We start from the raw sequence: 14,687 nt of genomic DNA, 5'->3' as shown, positions 1-14,687 counted from the left end.
CATCAATAGTGCAGCTTTCAGTGTCTCATTTTGTGCCTCACCAGGCACTTCCAATCCCAAAAGTCTATTTTAGGAACTTAAACAAAAACAAACAGTCCAATCAATCATGAGTCCATATTTAGGTGCTGGTACTTAAAAGCCATTTACCTCTGGTTCCAAGAGAGTCCTATAAAAACACACAGAGCAAAGTTGGCAATTTTTTGACTGGTGTTGTTTTTTAGAACATAATTTTTTCTTCTGCCTTACAGGCACACATTCAGCTCCTGACATGATGGAGGAAACACAAATTTGTGCAGCATGGATGGGGAGGATGGCCCAGGTTTGCTGCAGCTGGGCTGGCACAGGCAGCCCCAGCAGCCCTGAAGGGGCAAGGCCAGCTGAGCCCAGAGCTGCTCCACCAGCAGCACCCCTGTGCTGCAGGGCAGCAGAACCACCAAAACCACACTGGGCACAGCAGGGCAACCTGCTGAGGGGTGAGACGTGGGCATGTCCCCTCCAAAACAAATGCACAAAACACCATCCATCCTCCCTGAGCAGTCTCTCAGGCAAGGCTGTCTTCCTGGAAAGCCCAGCTTGCCTCACCCATTTGCATTTACAGCCCAGAAATGCCCATCCCAGGGAGCATTCTAGTGCACATGACCCTGGAACTGTATAGAAAATCAGACCAAAGGCATTACTGAGCAAAACCCCAAAGCCCAACTTCCTCAGGAGCACTAGGAGCACTGTTAATGAATTCCAAGCGTGGGAGGAATAGAACTGCAGAGGAGCTGCCTCTGCAGCAGGCAGGGGCCAGGCTGCGGGTGGGCACTGGGATGTGCTGGCAGTGCTGAGGGAGACCCCAGCAGTGACTCCCAAAGGCTCTGGGACTGAGCACAGGAGCATCCAGAGGGGAGCAGAGGTGCAAGGGCAGCACTGCTGCCTCCCCAGCCCAGCAGCACCTGCACATCAGCAGGAGCAGAGCTGAGACCTGGGGCTGCAGCAGCCACACTGCCCCTGCTTCCCCAGGAGCAGCACCTGGGAGACAAAGCACACTGCTCTGCAAGCAAAGCAAGTGTAATGCTTCTGTTCAGCTTAATGCAGATGGAAAGCTGCAGTCATCCCGTACACATTCCATCTGAACAGGCCACACACTTGGGGAAAATAACCCAGAATTCTTGAAGATTCAGTACCTTTTATGCAAAAGAAAAGGAGGATACATGAGGTACCTCCCCAGTGTTTGATTTGCTTAAACCAACAGCCAACCCCTGCATTCGGGGCTCAGTCAAAAGTTTGAGGGTTTATATTTAACACACGAAACATTTACACAGAGGTTATTTGTTCCACACAGCCAGCTGAACTATGTTTCTTTTTCAAGCCTATAAAGCTACTAAGCAAATTCTACTTTTAAGAAATCATATGTAAAATCTGATAAGCATTTTTAAGGACAATTAGAACACCCAGTACATGACTTAACAGATAAGAAGAGCACAGACCATGCAGCAGTGTTATCATAAGGCTGGGACCTTCACAGCTTCCTTTTCCCAGTGAGTATCCAGTGCTGGTTTGTTTCACTATTTCCTGCTAGTTCAAGGATTAAAGAAAAGATGTAGGACTAAGATACATGCTTTAGAACCCCCACAACAACACAACAGAAAAACCCCAAACAAACAAAACTTCCAAAACAAACAAACAAAGCTGAAATTTTGCACAATTTTTTAGGCACTGACTGGGTTTCCAGGTGCTCCTCTGGAGCTGTGCAGGGCAGGAGCAGTGGCCCAGCCAAGCCACAGGCAGGTCCTGCAGCCTCCCAGTGCTTCTGTTCACCCCATCACCCAGCAGGGCACTGCTGCCACCTCCCAGAGCCAAAGGGACAGGAAAAAGCAGCCAGAGAGCAGGTCCTGTGTGCCACAGTGACCCGGCCCTTGGGCACACACCCCACTCTGGAGATGCTGTGATGGGAAGAAAGAAGCAGAGAAGACACAAAACCCCAGGCCAGAAGAGGAGCCCCAGGGCAGCTCTGGGTTTGAGGTTTGGATAACAGCACTGGAGGAACAGTGGGTTGGGATGAGGCTGATTTCCTGCCAGAGAAGACGGGAAACACTCCAGCCCCAACACCGTGGAATTTCAGGGGAGATGGCAATTACAGCCAGAGCCCCCACAGATGTGAGGGGTGAGAGCCCAGCAGAGCTCCAGAGCCTGGCACAGGGAGCAGTGAGGGGTTAGCAGAGCTGCAGAGCCTGGCACAGGGAGCAGTGAGAGCCCAGCAGGGCCCGGCAGAGCTCCAGAGCCCGGCAGAGCTCCAGAGCCTGGCACAGGGAGCAGTGAGAGCCCAGCAGGGCCCGGCAGAGCTCCAGAGCCCGGCAGAGCTCCAGAGCCTGGCACAGGGAGCAGTGAGAGCCCAGCAGGGCCCGGCAGAGCTCCAGAGCCCAGCAGGGCCCGGCAGAGCTCCAGAGCCCGGCAGAGCTCCACAGCCCAGCACTGTCGGCAGTGAGTGCCCAGCAGGGCTCGGCAGAGCTCCAGAGCCCGGCAGAGCTCCACAGCCCAGCACTGTCGGCAGTGAGTGCCCAGCAGGGCTCGGCAGAGCTCCAGAGCCCGGCACAGTCGGCAGTGAGAGCCCAGCAGGGCCCAGCAGGGCTCCAGAGCCTGGCACAGGGAGCAGTGAGAGCCCAGCAGGGCCCGGCAGAGCTCCAGAGCCCAGCAGGGCCCGGCAGAGCTCCAGAGCCCAGCAGGGCCCGGCAGAGCTCCAGAGCCCAGCAGGGCCCGGCAGAGCTCCAGAGCCCGGCAGAGCTCCACAGCCCAGCACTGTCGGCAGTGAGAGCCCAGCAGGGCCCGGCAGAGCTCCAGAGCCCGGCAGAGCTCCACAGCCCAGCACTGTCGGCAGTGAGAGCCCAGCAGGGCCCGGCAGAGCTCCAGAGACTGGCACAGGGAGCAGTGAGAGCCCAGCAGGGCCCAGCAGAGCTCCACAGCCCGGCACAGTCGGCAGTGAGAGCCCAGCAGGGCCCGGCAGAGCTCCAGAGCCCGGCAGAGCTCCACAGCCCAGCACTGTCGGCAGTGAGAGCCCAGCAGGGCCCGGCAGAGCTGCACAGCACCAGCGCCCAGCAGAGCCCCCTCACAGCCCCCTCACAGGTTCTCCCTCAGCCAGCCCACGCAGGCGCTGAGCAGGCGGCGGCTCAGGGCCAGCTCCAGCGGCCAGGCCAGGAAGTTGAAGGCGCCGTGGAAGCCGTCCCGGGCGTGGTGGTGCGTGACAGGGACGCCGGCGGCGCGGAGCCGGCCCACGTACATGGCGCCGTCATCCCTCAGCACGTCGTGCTCGCAGGTCAGCACGAAGGCGGCGGGCAGGCGGCGCAGCCGGGCCTCGCCGGCCAGCAGCGGCGACGCCCGCGGGTCCAGCAGGCCGGGGTGGCGCCGGGCCAGCTCCGCGCCGCCCCAGGCCGGGCTGCCGGGCCTGTGCGCCCCCCGCATGGCCTGGGGCAGCCACACGCTCCAGTTGAGGAAGCGCCAGAGCTCGCCGGCCTCGGGCGGGACGTGGCTGTTGGAGGCCATGGCCTCCCTGAGCGCCGGCTCCGGGCTCAGGTACTCGCTCCAGAAGCGCACCATGAGCGAGCGCGACAGGATCGGCTTGCGGGCGTCGTCCCGGTAGGACGGCAGGTCCAGGTCCAGCGCCTGCAGGGCGGGGTAGATCAGAACCTGGGCTTTGAGCTGCGTCTGCACCTCGGGGTCCTCCAGCAGCTGCGGGGAAATCAGAAACCATTGCAGAGCGTCAGCAAACACTCAGCAGAGGCGTCGATGCTCCCACACTGACAGACCAGCCGAGGCAAGGAACCCGGACGTGCATTTTGCAACGTGACCAAAATAAGATTATCGATAAATCTCAATTTTGAAACTCAGTTTCAAAAGAAATCCTGAATCTATAGCCAGGTCATCTAAAACGGCACGCTGTAATAAAAACTGCCAAACATCAAATGTAATTTCATTTTTTTTCTTATATTGAAGGATAATGATTTTTTGGGAAATACGCTCTTTAAAATTTTGGTGCTTCCTGAAGTATTGACAAGATTTTCTATAGCTACAGAAAATTTCTATTCTTATGTCATGAAACCTCCAGGTTTCTGGGTCTCCTTATCATTTCATGTAATTAAGAGCACGTTCATCTGTTTGGTTTTTAACCCTGAGATGTTACAACTCAAGCAATTGCAATTCTGTGCAATTTTAGACATGTAACAAATAAAACGTGATGAACTGGACATTGATATTTCATATATGCCAACCTTTTCCCCTCTTCACTAATAAACTTTCTGTTTTCTCCCTCACCTTCTGCCTTCAGCATCTGCAGCAAATTTGCCGCCATTCCCAGTATTTCATTATGGTCCAAACAACTTCTCAAGAGAGCAACAACACTGTGCTGACTTTATTTAATAAACCTGAAGGAGAAGTGCAAAAGGCCCCAAATCCTACAATCAGACACTGCAACATTTAGTGAGGGTTTTTTGTTTGTTTTCCCTGCTATTTAGACCTTTACGAGTCACATGGTAAAAATTCTCTTTTCAAACATCATACCTAAACTAGCCAATGCGATATTAATGTTAGAGTGGTGAATGCCCCGGCTGGAGGGCACAGAGCCTGTTTTAGGGGGCGGGTGTGGATGGCACTAAAGCTCCTCCACCGCCCTGGGTGCTCGGGCACAGGCTGCTCACAGAGCCCGTGGCCTCCTGCGTGCACAGCCCAGAGCAGCGTGTGAGCAGCCGTGAGCTGAGCCTGTTTCAGTGCTGGAGCAAGCACAAAGCGCTGGCTCAGAGCACGCAGACCGTTTTTACTGTACCTCCTGTGCCACGGCTGCGGCCAGGTTGCCCCCGGCGCTGTCCCCGGCCACGCAGACCCGGGCAGGGTCCACCCCGTACTGGGCCAGGACCTCGCTCTGCAGGAAGAACTTGGTCACCGAGTACACGTCCTCAAACTGCGCGGGGAAACGGTGTGGAGGGGCCAGCCTGTAGCTGGGGGGGCACCAGAAGAGTGTTAGTACCTGCTGGAAACAGGAGAAGGGCTTGCCTGCCTCTCCCTGCTGGGGCAGCTTTATTTCTGTGCCCAGGGAAGTGGGAGCTGTCTGTCCCAGAGGATCTGCTTTATTACCCACCCATCTTCATAAAGACAAAACAGCCCCCAGCCACAGCTCTCCACTGTCACCCTGGCAGCCTCTGTCACAAATGTTTATAAGTCAGCAGGAAAGCACATGACCAAATAAATTGCAGAATCAGATTAATTGAAACAGATTAATTTACTCTAATCCCTTATGCCACCTGGAAAAAGAATATTTCTTACTTGGTTGACACCACGACAGTGTTTAGCTCGTTTGAAATGTGCCGTGCCATGATATCGTAGCCTTGCATGCCTGAAATGAGAGCCCAGGGTGTGTGAGAGAGGACACGCAGACAGAACTGCCTGCTCCTCCTGGCACCAGCTTCCAGCTGGCTCCCCAAACCTCCCCTGCTTTGAACTGTGCCCCACCAGTCCCCTGCCCCTCCCTGTGGCAGCCCTGGACAGGCAGACCCTCCCCCAGCCGCAGTGTGGGGTGCAGCAGAGCTCACCTGCGTCCCCCATGCACCACCCCCCTCCGTGGATGTAGACCATGGCCCTCCTGAGCCCCCCAGGTGCCCTCCTGGGCAGGTACAGGCGGACAGGGACGCTGTTGAACTCCGTCTCTGTCACGGTGACGTTTTCATCGGACGTGGGAGGGACGACCTGGATATCCGTGAACAGCCTCATGACCTCCATGTAGTGCTTGATCCCCAGCGCATCAGCTGCCTCGGACTGAACACAGGACAAGGGGAACTCCTGTAAGTGCAGCCACACTCACTGCCAGATCGAACTCCCAAGGCTCAGATCGAACTCCCAATGCTCAGAGTGAGCCACCGATGCTCTGTACCAATGTGTAGCAGCAGCCAGCACCACAGGCAGAGTGCATCCACGTGCACTGGCAGTCAGCAAACACCCTGTGACAAGCCCACACTGCCACCAGCTGCCCAGCAGGGCCAGAGCCAGCCCAGCCCCAGGGCTGCTGCTTTGTGCCACACTCACACTCGTGCTCAATGTTTGCATGGCTCAGCTCCACAGCCCAGGGTCCAGCTCAGAGACCCAGCAGCACCAGCATGGCCACAGAGAGCCACCCCCAGCTCCAGACCAGGGGACAGCCCAGGGAACACACATAGAGCCACCCACAGCCACCCACAGCTCCAGGCCTGGGGACAGCCCAGGGAACACAGAGAGAGCCACCCACAGCCACCCACAGCTCCAGGCCAGGGGACAGCCCAGGGAACACAGAGAGCCACCCCCAGCTCCTGGCACCAGCCCCACGGCTCCTCCACCACCACCCCCAGCCATGGGACATGACCTCTTCCCAACCCAGCCTCATCACATCACAACCAAAACAGAAATAAAGCCAAGTTCTTACATGGTATCTGAAGGTGGAAATGGATGAAATTCAGAGCAGGTTTGAGTTTTAAAAGACAGAAAATAGCCAAGCCTGGTGCAGAACCTGTTTGAAGTTTGGTTTGCAAGAGATGCTTTATTGTCACCAGGAGGAATGTTAAACCCCACCATGGTGACTGATATCTGCTGCCAGGTGTGACCTTGAGACTTCAGACTGTGATCGTGTGCAGTCATACAGTCTGGCCCTGCCTGGTGCATTTTCTTTCTTCAAATTGTATTCAAATCAACTGTTTAACCATCATCAACATATAGACAGCAACCTGGTCTGGTGGAAGGTGTCCCTGGCCTTGGCAGGAAGGCGGAATGAGATGAAATTAAAGATCTTTTCCAACCCAAACCAGTCTGGGATTCTGGGATTCCATGATACAACCTTTTTCAGGAGCTAGAATAGTGCACAGCTCAGCCCTTGCTGGCAGCCTTTGGCAGTGTTTGTCACCACATTTTTGAGTCACCTCTCTCTGAAGGCTCGGAGTGGGTAATGCCAGGAGGAGCCCTGCCAATCCCAGAGTGTTGGAATTGGGATGGAGATGAGTGGGCAGGCTCTGGCACACTGCAAAAGGAAACACAGGTCCTTGCCATCGGCTCCATGAAAACAAACAAACACACAGACACGTGCCAGAGCTGCCGCTTTAGCCACAACATTGACACAGTTTACATAAACATTTCTCAGTTGTTGCTTTTCCCCCAAGGATTAACATCTTGAGAAAACAAATGTCTCAGTCAAAGTCAGTCCTGCTGTGACTCCAACGAGCTTGTGGAAGCCCTGTGGTGGGAGGAATTCCCTGAGCCCCAGGACTGAGGATTTCCAGTGCTCTCAGAGCTGTGTTCTCCACATCTGGACAATTTACATTGTGCAAAACCACTGGGCTGCTGCCTGTGGTTTCCAGGCCGTTATCAAAAAAAGGAAATGGTGCCCTCATCTGAAAATGCCTCATTGTCCCAGTGTAAGATTATTGGGTGTTTGGAGCACCAGGAAAGCCAGCCCCTTTGGGTTTTGGGATCATGGTGCCTTGGAAAGCATTTCCCCAGTCTGTTCTTCCCTCTGGCACAGAGAAGCACCACAGCAGGGACAGACCCCCAAAAGCTGAGCCTGGCTGTGCCTGCCCTGTGGCTGGGTGGCCATTCAGGATACACTTAGGACAATATAGATACACCTAAATCTAATGTGCACTAGTGCAGCTCCAGGGAGGCTGTGGCTGTGTCCATCCCTGGGGGCTATGGCTCCACAGGAGATGAGGGCCCAGTTACAAAACCCCCACAGCCCTGCTGCTCCCAGGCAGGCAGGACAGCAGCACCATGGGCACACTGCAGCTTCAGGGAAAGCACAGGGTCCTGGCACAGAGGGGACACTCCTGCTGCTGGCAGGGCCGTGCTGAGGTGACAGAGGTGACAGCCAGCCCGAGCAGGCTCCAGCTGTGCCTGGGCAAGGAGCTGCCGTGCCCTCCCTGCTGCAGGCTCCCTCCAGCAGGGTGTAGGAGGGGAAGCAGCGAGGCAGCACACCAGCACTGCAGAGTGCAGCTTCTTCCTTCCTCACCACTGCATCTTCCACCACCTCAACCCCCAAAATCGAAACAGGAGTCCCTGGCATACATCAAAAACTCCTCATCTTCCCTCCTCCTGCAGACTGGACAGCCCTGCAAAGGAACCCCCTGCCAGCAAGGGCTGTCTCACACAGAGATGTTTTGTGTGGTTTTCAGGCCTGTTCTGTCAGTGGATTTCCATGAAACCACAAAAAAATCAACAGAAGGTGAGAGTTGCTGTATCTGCCCTCCCCTGATGCCCAGGGCTGCAGGAGCTGGGTGCACAGGAGCCAGGAGTGACTCAAGCAGCAGGGCTTTATCTCAAGGGCTGGGGAGCCAGAGCAGCCTGTCTGTGCTCGTCCATCCCGGCACCTCCCACACCTCCCTCCTCACCCCAACGCCCTTTTCTCAGGGCTGCAAGGTCAACGCTTTCCTGCATTTCTGTATGTCGTTGTCACAGTCAGCTCAGTGCCTCCTTCCAGCTACTCCTGTCCTTCAGTGAGGGCAGCACCACACCTACATGGCACACCTGCAGCACGGCACACCTGCAGCAATGCACACCTGCAGCACCGGGGCACACCTACAGCAGGGCACACCTGCAGCACCGGGGCACACACCTGCAGCAATGGGGCACACCTGCAGTAATGCACACCTGCAGCACAGCACACCTGCAGCACGGCACACCTGCAGCACCAGGGCACACACCTGCAGCACCAGGGCACACACCTGCAGCACGGCACACCTGCAGCACTGGGGCATACCTGCAGTAATGCACACCTGCAGCAATGGGGCACACCTGCAGCACTGGGGCACACACCTGCACTGCCCTGAGCCCCAGGGCCACGAAGACCCCCCTGCCCCGCCCTCCCTGCCCCCACACCTCACCAGGTGCCCCACGATCCTGAAGGCAGACGAGGTGAGCATGACGACCCAGGGCTGGGCGATGTCCTCGGGGACGGGGCTGTAGATGAAGTAGCCGAGCAGGGCTGTGAGGAGGCACAGGCACAGCAGTCTGGCCCCCATCCTTGCAGCCTGGGCTCTGCTGCTGGGAGCAGCTCCCGGCGCCTCCCAGCAGCCACAAGCCAGCACAGGGCAAAGTTAATCCCGTGTTTTGCTTGGGTCCCGGCCAGGAGGTGATTTCTTGTCGTATCACCCGGGACAGAGGTTACTCTGCTGTGCAGCTTCCAAAAGAACAGGTTTCTCCAGCAGGGCGTGCAGCAGCCCTGCACCCAACCCCAAGCCCAACCCCAAACCAAACCCACTGCCAGCCCTGCACCCAGCCCCAAACCAAACCCCAAACCAAACCCCACTGCCATTCCCTGCACCTAACCCCAAACCAAACCCACTGCCAGCCCTGCACCCAGCCCCAAACCAAACCCCAAACCAAACCCACTGCCAGCCCTGCACCCAGCCCCAAACCAAACCCCAAACCAAACCCACTGCCAGCCCTGCACCCAGCCCCAAACCAAACCTCAAACCAAACCCCACTGCCATTCCCTGCACCAAACCCCAAACCAAACCCCAAACCAAACCCCACTGCCAGTCCCTGCACCCAACCCCAAACCAAACCCCAAACCAAACCCCACTGCCAGTCCCCACATCCTCTCTGGGGCTGAGGTAAACCATAGGTAAAGAAGGCCCATTTCAGGTGGCATGGGAAGATAAGGCACCCCAAGGGGTGGGGGATGCAGGACCATGCCCTCTCCTGCCCTGTCCCTGCCCAGGAGCCACGGGAGCTCCCAGGACAGGGTGAGGCCACGCCTGCAGCCAGCACAGCACTGGTGGCTTTGGCTGCACTTAAGGAAGGTTTCCCCTCTCCTTCCACACTGTCTGCAGATGGAGCGTGGCTGTGCAGGGCTCTGCTCCTGCCCTGAGGCCACCCTTGCCTTAGGCAGGAGCTCACAGTGCTTAACCTTAAAGACCAAGGTCTCATCTGATGCTAGAGCCACTCCCCTGCCCTCCAGTGAACCACCCCAGCAAGCACCCTGAACCCACAGCCCTCCCAGATAAAGGAAACCATAAACTGATTTACCCAAAGGAACAGTACAGCATCTGCTGCAACCTGGAAATGCCCACGTGCCAATTTTGGCAGAGCCCTTTCAGTCAAAGGAACCAGCTGGGACAGCACAGGACCCCTCTCAGTCAGGGGATGAGGTGCCAAATGAAACATGTGCATGTTAAAATCCAGATCAATCCCACACAGTACCCTTTGTGCCCCACCCAGCACCAGACCCTGCAGTGCCCACACTTTCCAGAGCCTGCAGCAGCACCCACCACTGCTGGTTTGCTGTGCATCACCTGCTCCCCACCACTCACAGCTTTCTAAAGCAAACAAACATTTGGTTTACTCTTTTTCCTCCTTATTTATTTTGTTAAATAAGGTTGGATGGAGCTTGGTGCACCTGCTCTAGTGGAAGGTGTCCCTGCCCATGCACGAGTGGAATGAGAGGATTTTAAGACACAACTATTCTGTGCTTACATAAGGAAGGACCCTCATCTTGCTGCCTTTCCTGCAGCATGCCTTGCTCTGGGTTTTCATGTAGTCCAAGCTACTGATACTTCAGAATAAAAAATGAATGCAAAGTTGAGCAGCCTAAAGCCAGGGTTAAAGCTGCAAAAGGGAGAAGAGCAGGCAGCATGTCAGCCTGCGGAGGGGCAGCATTCCCTGAGCCCCATAGCCCAGAGAACAGAGCTGGGACTGCTGGCACTGCACCCTGCTCAGCCACGGGAGGGAGAGAGGCATGGACTCAACCAGGCACTCATCTCCACCTGGGTAGCTCAGCCCAGCACAAAATAAGTGTTACAATATCAGACTGACTCTTCACACTGTGGTTTGGAAAGGAGAGATGAGTGAGTTTTTAACCTTACACCTCGTTTGTAGCAGCAATCCAGGCTTACATCAGTGCATGACAGCAGCCCTCCTTCAGCCCCAGCACCCCACTGCATTTCCACTCACTCACAGCACTACCAGCCCTCGCTCTGCCTGTCACTCACAGACTTGTTCAGGTGAAACCCCCCAGACCATCGAGTCCAGCACCCCTGGCACTGCCCAGGCCTGCCTGACCCATGTCCCCAAGTGCCACATCCAGTGCCAAACTGCCCAGGGGTGGGGCTGCAGCCCTGCCACTGCAGGGTGGATATTATTGTGTGGATATTATCTCCCAACGGGCAACCCAAGCCTGCCCTGAGGTCCAGGTGTCCTGCACTGCCTGGGCACGTCCCTGCTGTGCCCTGGCTGAACCAGGGCTGCTCCTGGCACTGCTGGCACCTCTGGCTGCCAGGGTGGCCCTGCTGTCACAGACACCGTGTGTGCCATGGGGACAGCAGTGTTTGTACATCCACGCTGACAAGGGTCACATCTTCCTGGGGCATGGAGTGACAGCTGCCCAAAACAGCACCCAGGGCTGGCAGGGCCCTGCCTGGGCAGTGTCACCCCGTGGGGGATGGGCTCAGCCACAGCCCCACTGCTGGGGACAGAGGGGACAGGCTGGGGACACAGGGGACAGGCTGGGGACAGGCTGGGGACAGGCTGGGGACAGGGGACAGAGAGGACAGGCTGGGGACAGGCTGGGGACAGGCTGGGGACAGGCTGGGGACAGGGGACAGAGAGGACAGGCTGGGGACAGGCTGGGGACAGAGGGGACAGGCTGGGGACAGGCTGGGGACAGGCTGGGGACACAGGGGACAGGCTGGGGACAGCCAGCCCCTGGTGCCCAATCCCCCTGCAGGGCTGTGGGGTGAGGGATGGGCAGGGGGTGTTGAGGGGCGGTGGGGCAGTGACAGGAGGAGGGGACAGATGTCGCAGCCTTGCCCGGGGTGGCAGCACTCAGCTGCCACGGGCGCTCTGCAGAGGCGGCACTGGTGCAGCTGTAGGGAAGGAAGGCAGAGCCACCGGGAGGCAGTGCAGCCCTGCAGAAGCGCTCCTGCAGCCCGGCAGGAGCAGGGCAGCAGCGCTGGCAGGGCTGGGACACTCACCTGGACACGCCAGGAGGGGACAGGGAACAGGGACAGCACCGGGGCCACGGGATGCTGCCCCCGTTCGCCTTCAGAGCATTCAGCTGTAACCTTGGGTAAAAGCAAAAACGACTGATCTGCCCTTTGATGGACACCCACTGACCAGTCAGAGCAGCACAGCGCTGAAAATCCCCCTCGAGCCCAGGAACAGCTTCTGGGCTGATATTCAGAAGCCAGTGCTAGATTTTGTACTACTTCACTGAACTTATTTCCACTTTACTTCTTCATTCTTCTGTATTTTTTAATGCGGCTCACAGGACTGAAAACTGGCCTGTTTCTATGGAATGAAGAGATGGCATTCGCAAGAAATTTTATACAAGAGAATTTGAGTACTGTTTTTTCATCTGTTGCTTGTTACCAAATTGCAAGTTGTATAAATGGAAACAAATGTCTTATTTGACAACACATTCATACCCTGAACTGAAAAAAAAGCAATTATCTGAAACTTTAGTAAGCAGAAGTATAGAAATATATGCAGTATTTCTGAACACAAGACAAAGAAGCAGCTCCAGAAATGCATTGTGTTCAGGAGGGCTTTAAAGTAGCCAATAAAACTTCTTCCAACTCTGTCTAAGAACATTAATATCAGGAGAAATGACAGGGGTTTCCAAATAAGTCAGTGCTTTGCTTTGATGCTTTCAAATTGAAATCCTGTTTTCAAACATGCAACTCTTTACTGTTTGGCAGGAAGGCAGCAGCACTTTTGCTTTTCACTCTGTCTGTTCCAAGTGAAGCAACAGGCTCAGAGCTCTCCCTGGGCGTGCAAGAGATCTCCCTGTGAACCTGCAGAGCAGCTCAGAAACCCCTCAGAGCACACAGAACCAAGATTTGCACTCCAAACAGTCTCCAATGATTTTTCTCTTCTACATTAGAGTTTGTGGTTCAAAGTAATTTAAGAAACCTGAATTTATAACAAGGATTTCATCCAGCTCACACCTCCCACTGCCTGCTTCTCTATGTCTACACAGTTCTCATGCAGTTTCCCATTTTTATGAAAATAAGCCAAATTCCTGAGCTCTGGATCCAGCAGCAGCTGGCTGGAGTTAGATTTGCCATCCTGGGGGAACAGATAAGGCAGAGAAGGAACCTGAGGGACACCCAGCAGGAATCTTACACATAGTTAAAGCAGTGAAACAGTACAAGGCTCTCCCTTGCATAAGCAGGTCCTGCTGCACAAAACAAAGACCCAACTCCTGCCCAGACCTCATTTCCACCGTTTTTAATTTCATTTTGTGAGCAGAAAATCTTGACTTTCTTAATTTGTTCCTTTTGTGAGAAGGAGAGGGAAAGGAAACAACCAGGAATAATTCTCACCAGCTGCTGGAAACACCAACACAAACGACCCCAGAGACATTTCCTCATGCAAGAGGAGGTTGGGCCAAGGTGCCACAGACACTGTGTATTTGTGAGAGAAAGGTTAAATTAAACCTGGTTGTGCTCCCAGGTACCCACCCCTGGGGCCATGCCTGCAGCAGTGCCAGGAGGGTGGGATTAAACTGGTCCTGCTCCCACTGGAAAGGTGGGTGAGCTGGTATCATTATATATATAATATAATATAAATCACCTCACTGATCTCTGTGAGTCTCGGTGCCCTGCAGGGTCCCAGCTCCCACCCCATCTGTGCAGCACCCAGGGGCAGCCCTGCCACGGGGGGTCCCAGGCACTGGGGGCCCCTGGGCTGGGGCTGGTTCAGCTCTGTGCTGCCCCACTGCCAAACTGCACCCAGAGGCAGCAGGGCTCCAGCTGAGCCACTGCCCAGTGCAGCTCAGGGTGCAGAGCACTCAGACCTGAGGCTCCACCACAGACCAGAGTGAAGGGCTGGCCCTCAGTAAATGCGTGTCTGAAGGCAGCCCCACTCCAGCATTCTAGTTTTCACTCTCAATGTGTAACAAAACCACTCATTTGGCAAAAATGAAACACAAAACTGAAAACTTGAACTCCCAATACCCTCATTTGGGGACACATTTTCTCCCTCTGCTTCTGTTTCTCACACCCATTCTCAGCCAGACCCAGACATCCTGAGCCAAGGCTCTCCCAGCATCAGGCTGGGCTGGGGAGCACTGGGAATGTCAGGGGATCACAGCTCTGAACGAGCTGCAGCCAGCAGAGAGCTGCAGAGCCAAGCAGCTGCCACCCACCCTGGGACAAGGGAGCACAAACACCAGGGAGCAGAGAGAGCTCTGAGCAGCTCCTCAGGAGGCTGAGCATCCCTGCTCACAGCAGATACCCCTGGGCTTCCCCAGACCCCCCCGGCTGCCACAGCTGAGCCAACAACCCCTCCTGGGTTTACATCTCACCATGCAAGGTCTGAGAACGAGGGGTCAAGCCAGGACCACAAACAGCATCTCCATCCTTCAACCCACCAAAGCTGCACAAAACCAGAAGGAAATAGAGCAGGAAATATTTGGCTGATGTTAAAATTGAAACTGTTTAAAAGCAAAGCAGAAAATCCATGACTTCAGGAGATGCACTGAGGGGCAGAGTCCTGCCCACATCTCTCCCCACCAGGAGCAGGGGAGCAGCACAGCTCTGCATCAGTTCTGATAATTTTTGTGAGGCCAAACCCTGTGTGTCCATTCTGAGAAGTCACAGAGAGGACAGGGTGCACTGAGCAATGTCAAACACTTCTAATACACCAGGACATGAATTTACTGCAGCTGCTTGTTGCATTTATTAGCTGCAGGTTCATTA

General features: G+C 55.5%; 1 protein-coding gene across 1 annotated transcript; it reads right to left on the bottom strand.

Annotated features, from left to right (window-relative positions):
* Window positions 1-3,099: 3,099 nt before the first annotated feature.
* On the bottom strand, window positions 3,100-9,055 carry AADAC (arylacetamide deacetylase; the record flags this gene model as incomplete). The annotated part of the gene is made up of 5 exons (XM_079315112.1): window positions 8,868-9,055; window positions 5,562-5,784; window positions 5,296-5,365; window positions 4,799-4,970; window positions 3,100-3,708 (listed from the first exon to the last, which is right to left on the bottom strand). Exons 1-5 carry the CDS (start codon window positions 9,003-9,005, stop codon window positions 3,100-3,102), a joined length of 1,212 nt encoding a protein of 403 aa, XP_079171238.1. The 5' UTR covers window positions 9,006-9,055.
* Between the last annotated feature and the right edge of the window lie 5,632 nt (window positions 9,056-14,687).

Source organism: Erithacus rubecula (assembly GCF_903797595.1).
Source record: "Erithacus rubecula genome assembly, chromosome: 11".
Lineage (NCBI taxonomy): Eukaryota > Metazoa > Chordata > Aves > Passeriformes > Muscicapidae > Erithacus > Erithacus rubecula.
The sequence above is the reverse complement of the archived record's forward strand: the minus strand, read 5'-3'. Positions and strand labels throughout refer to the sequence as shown.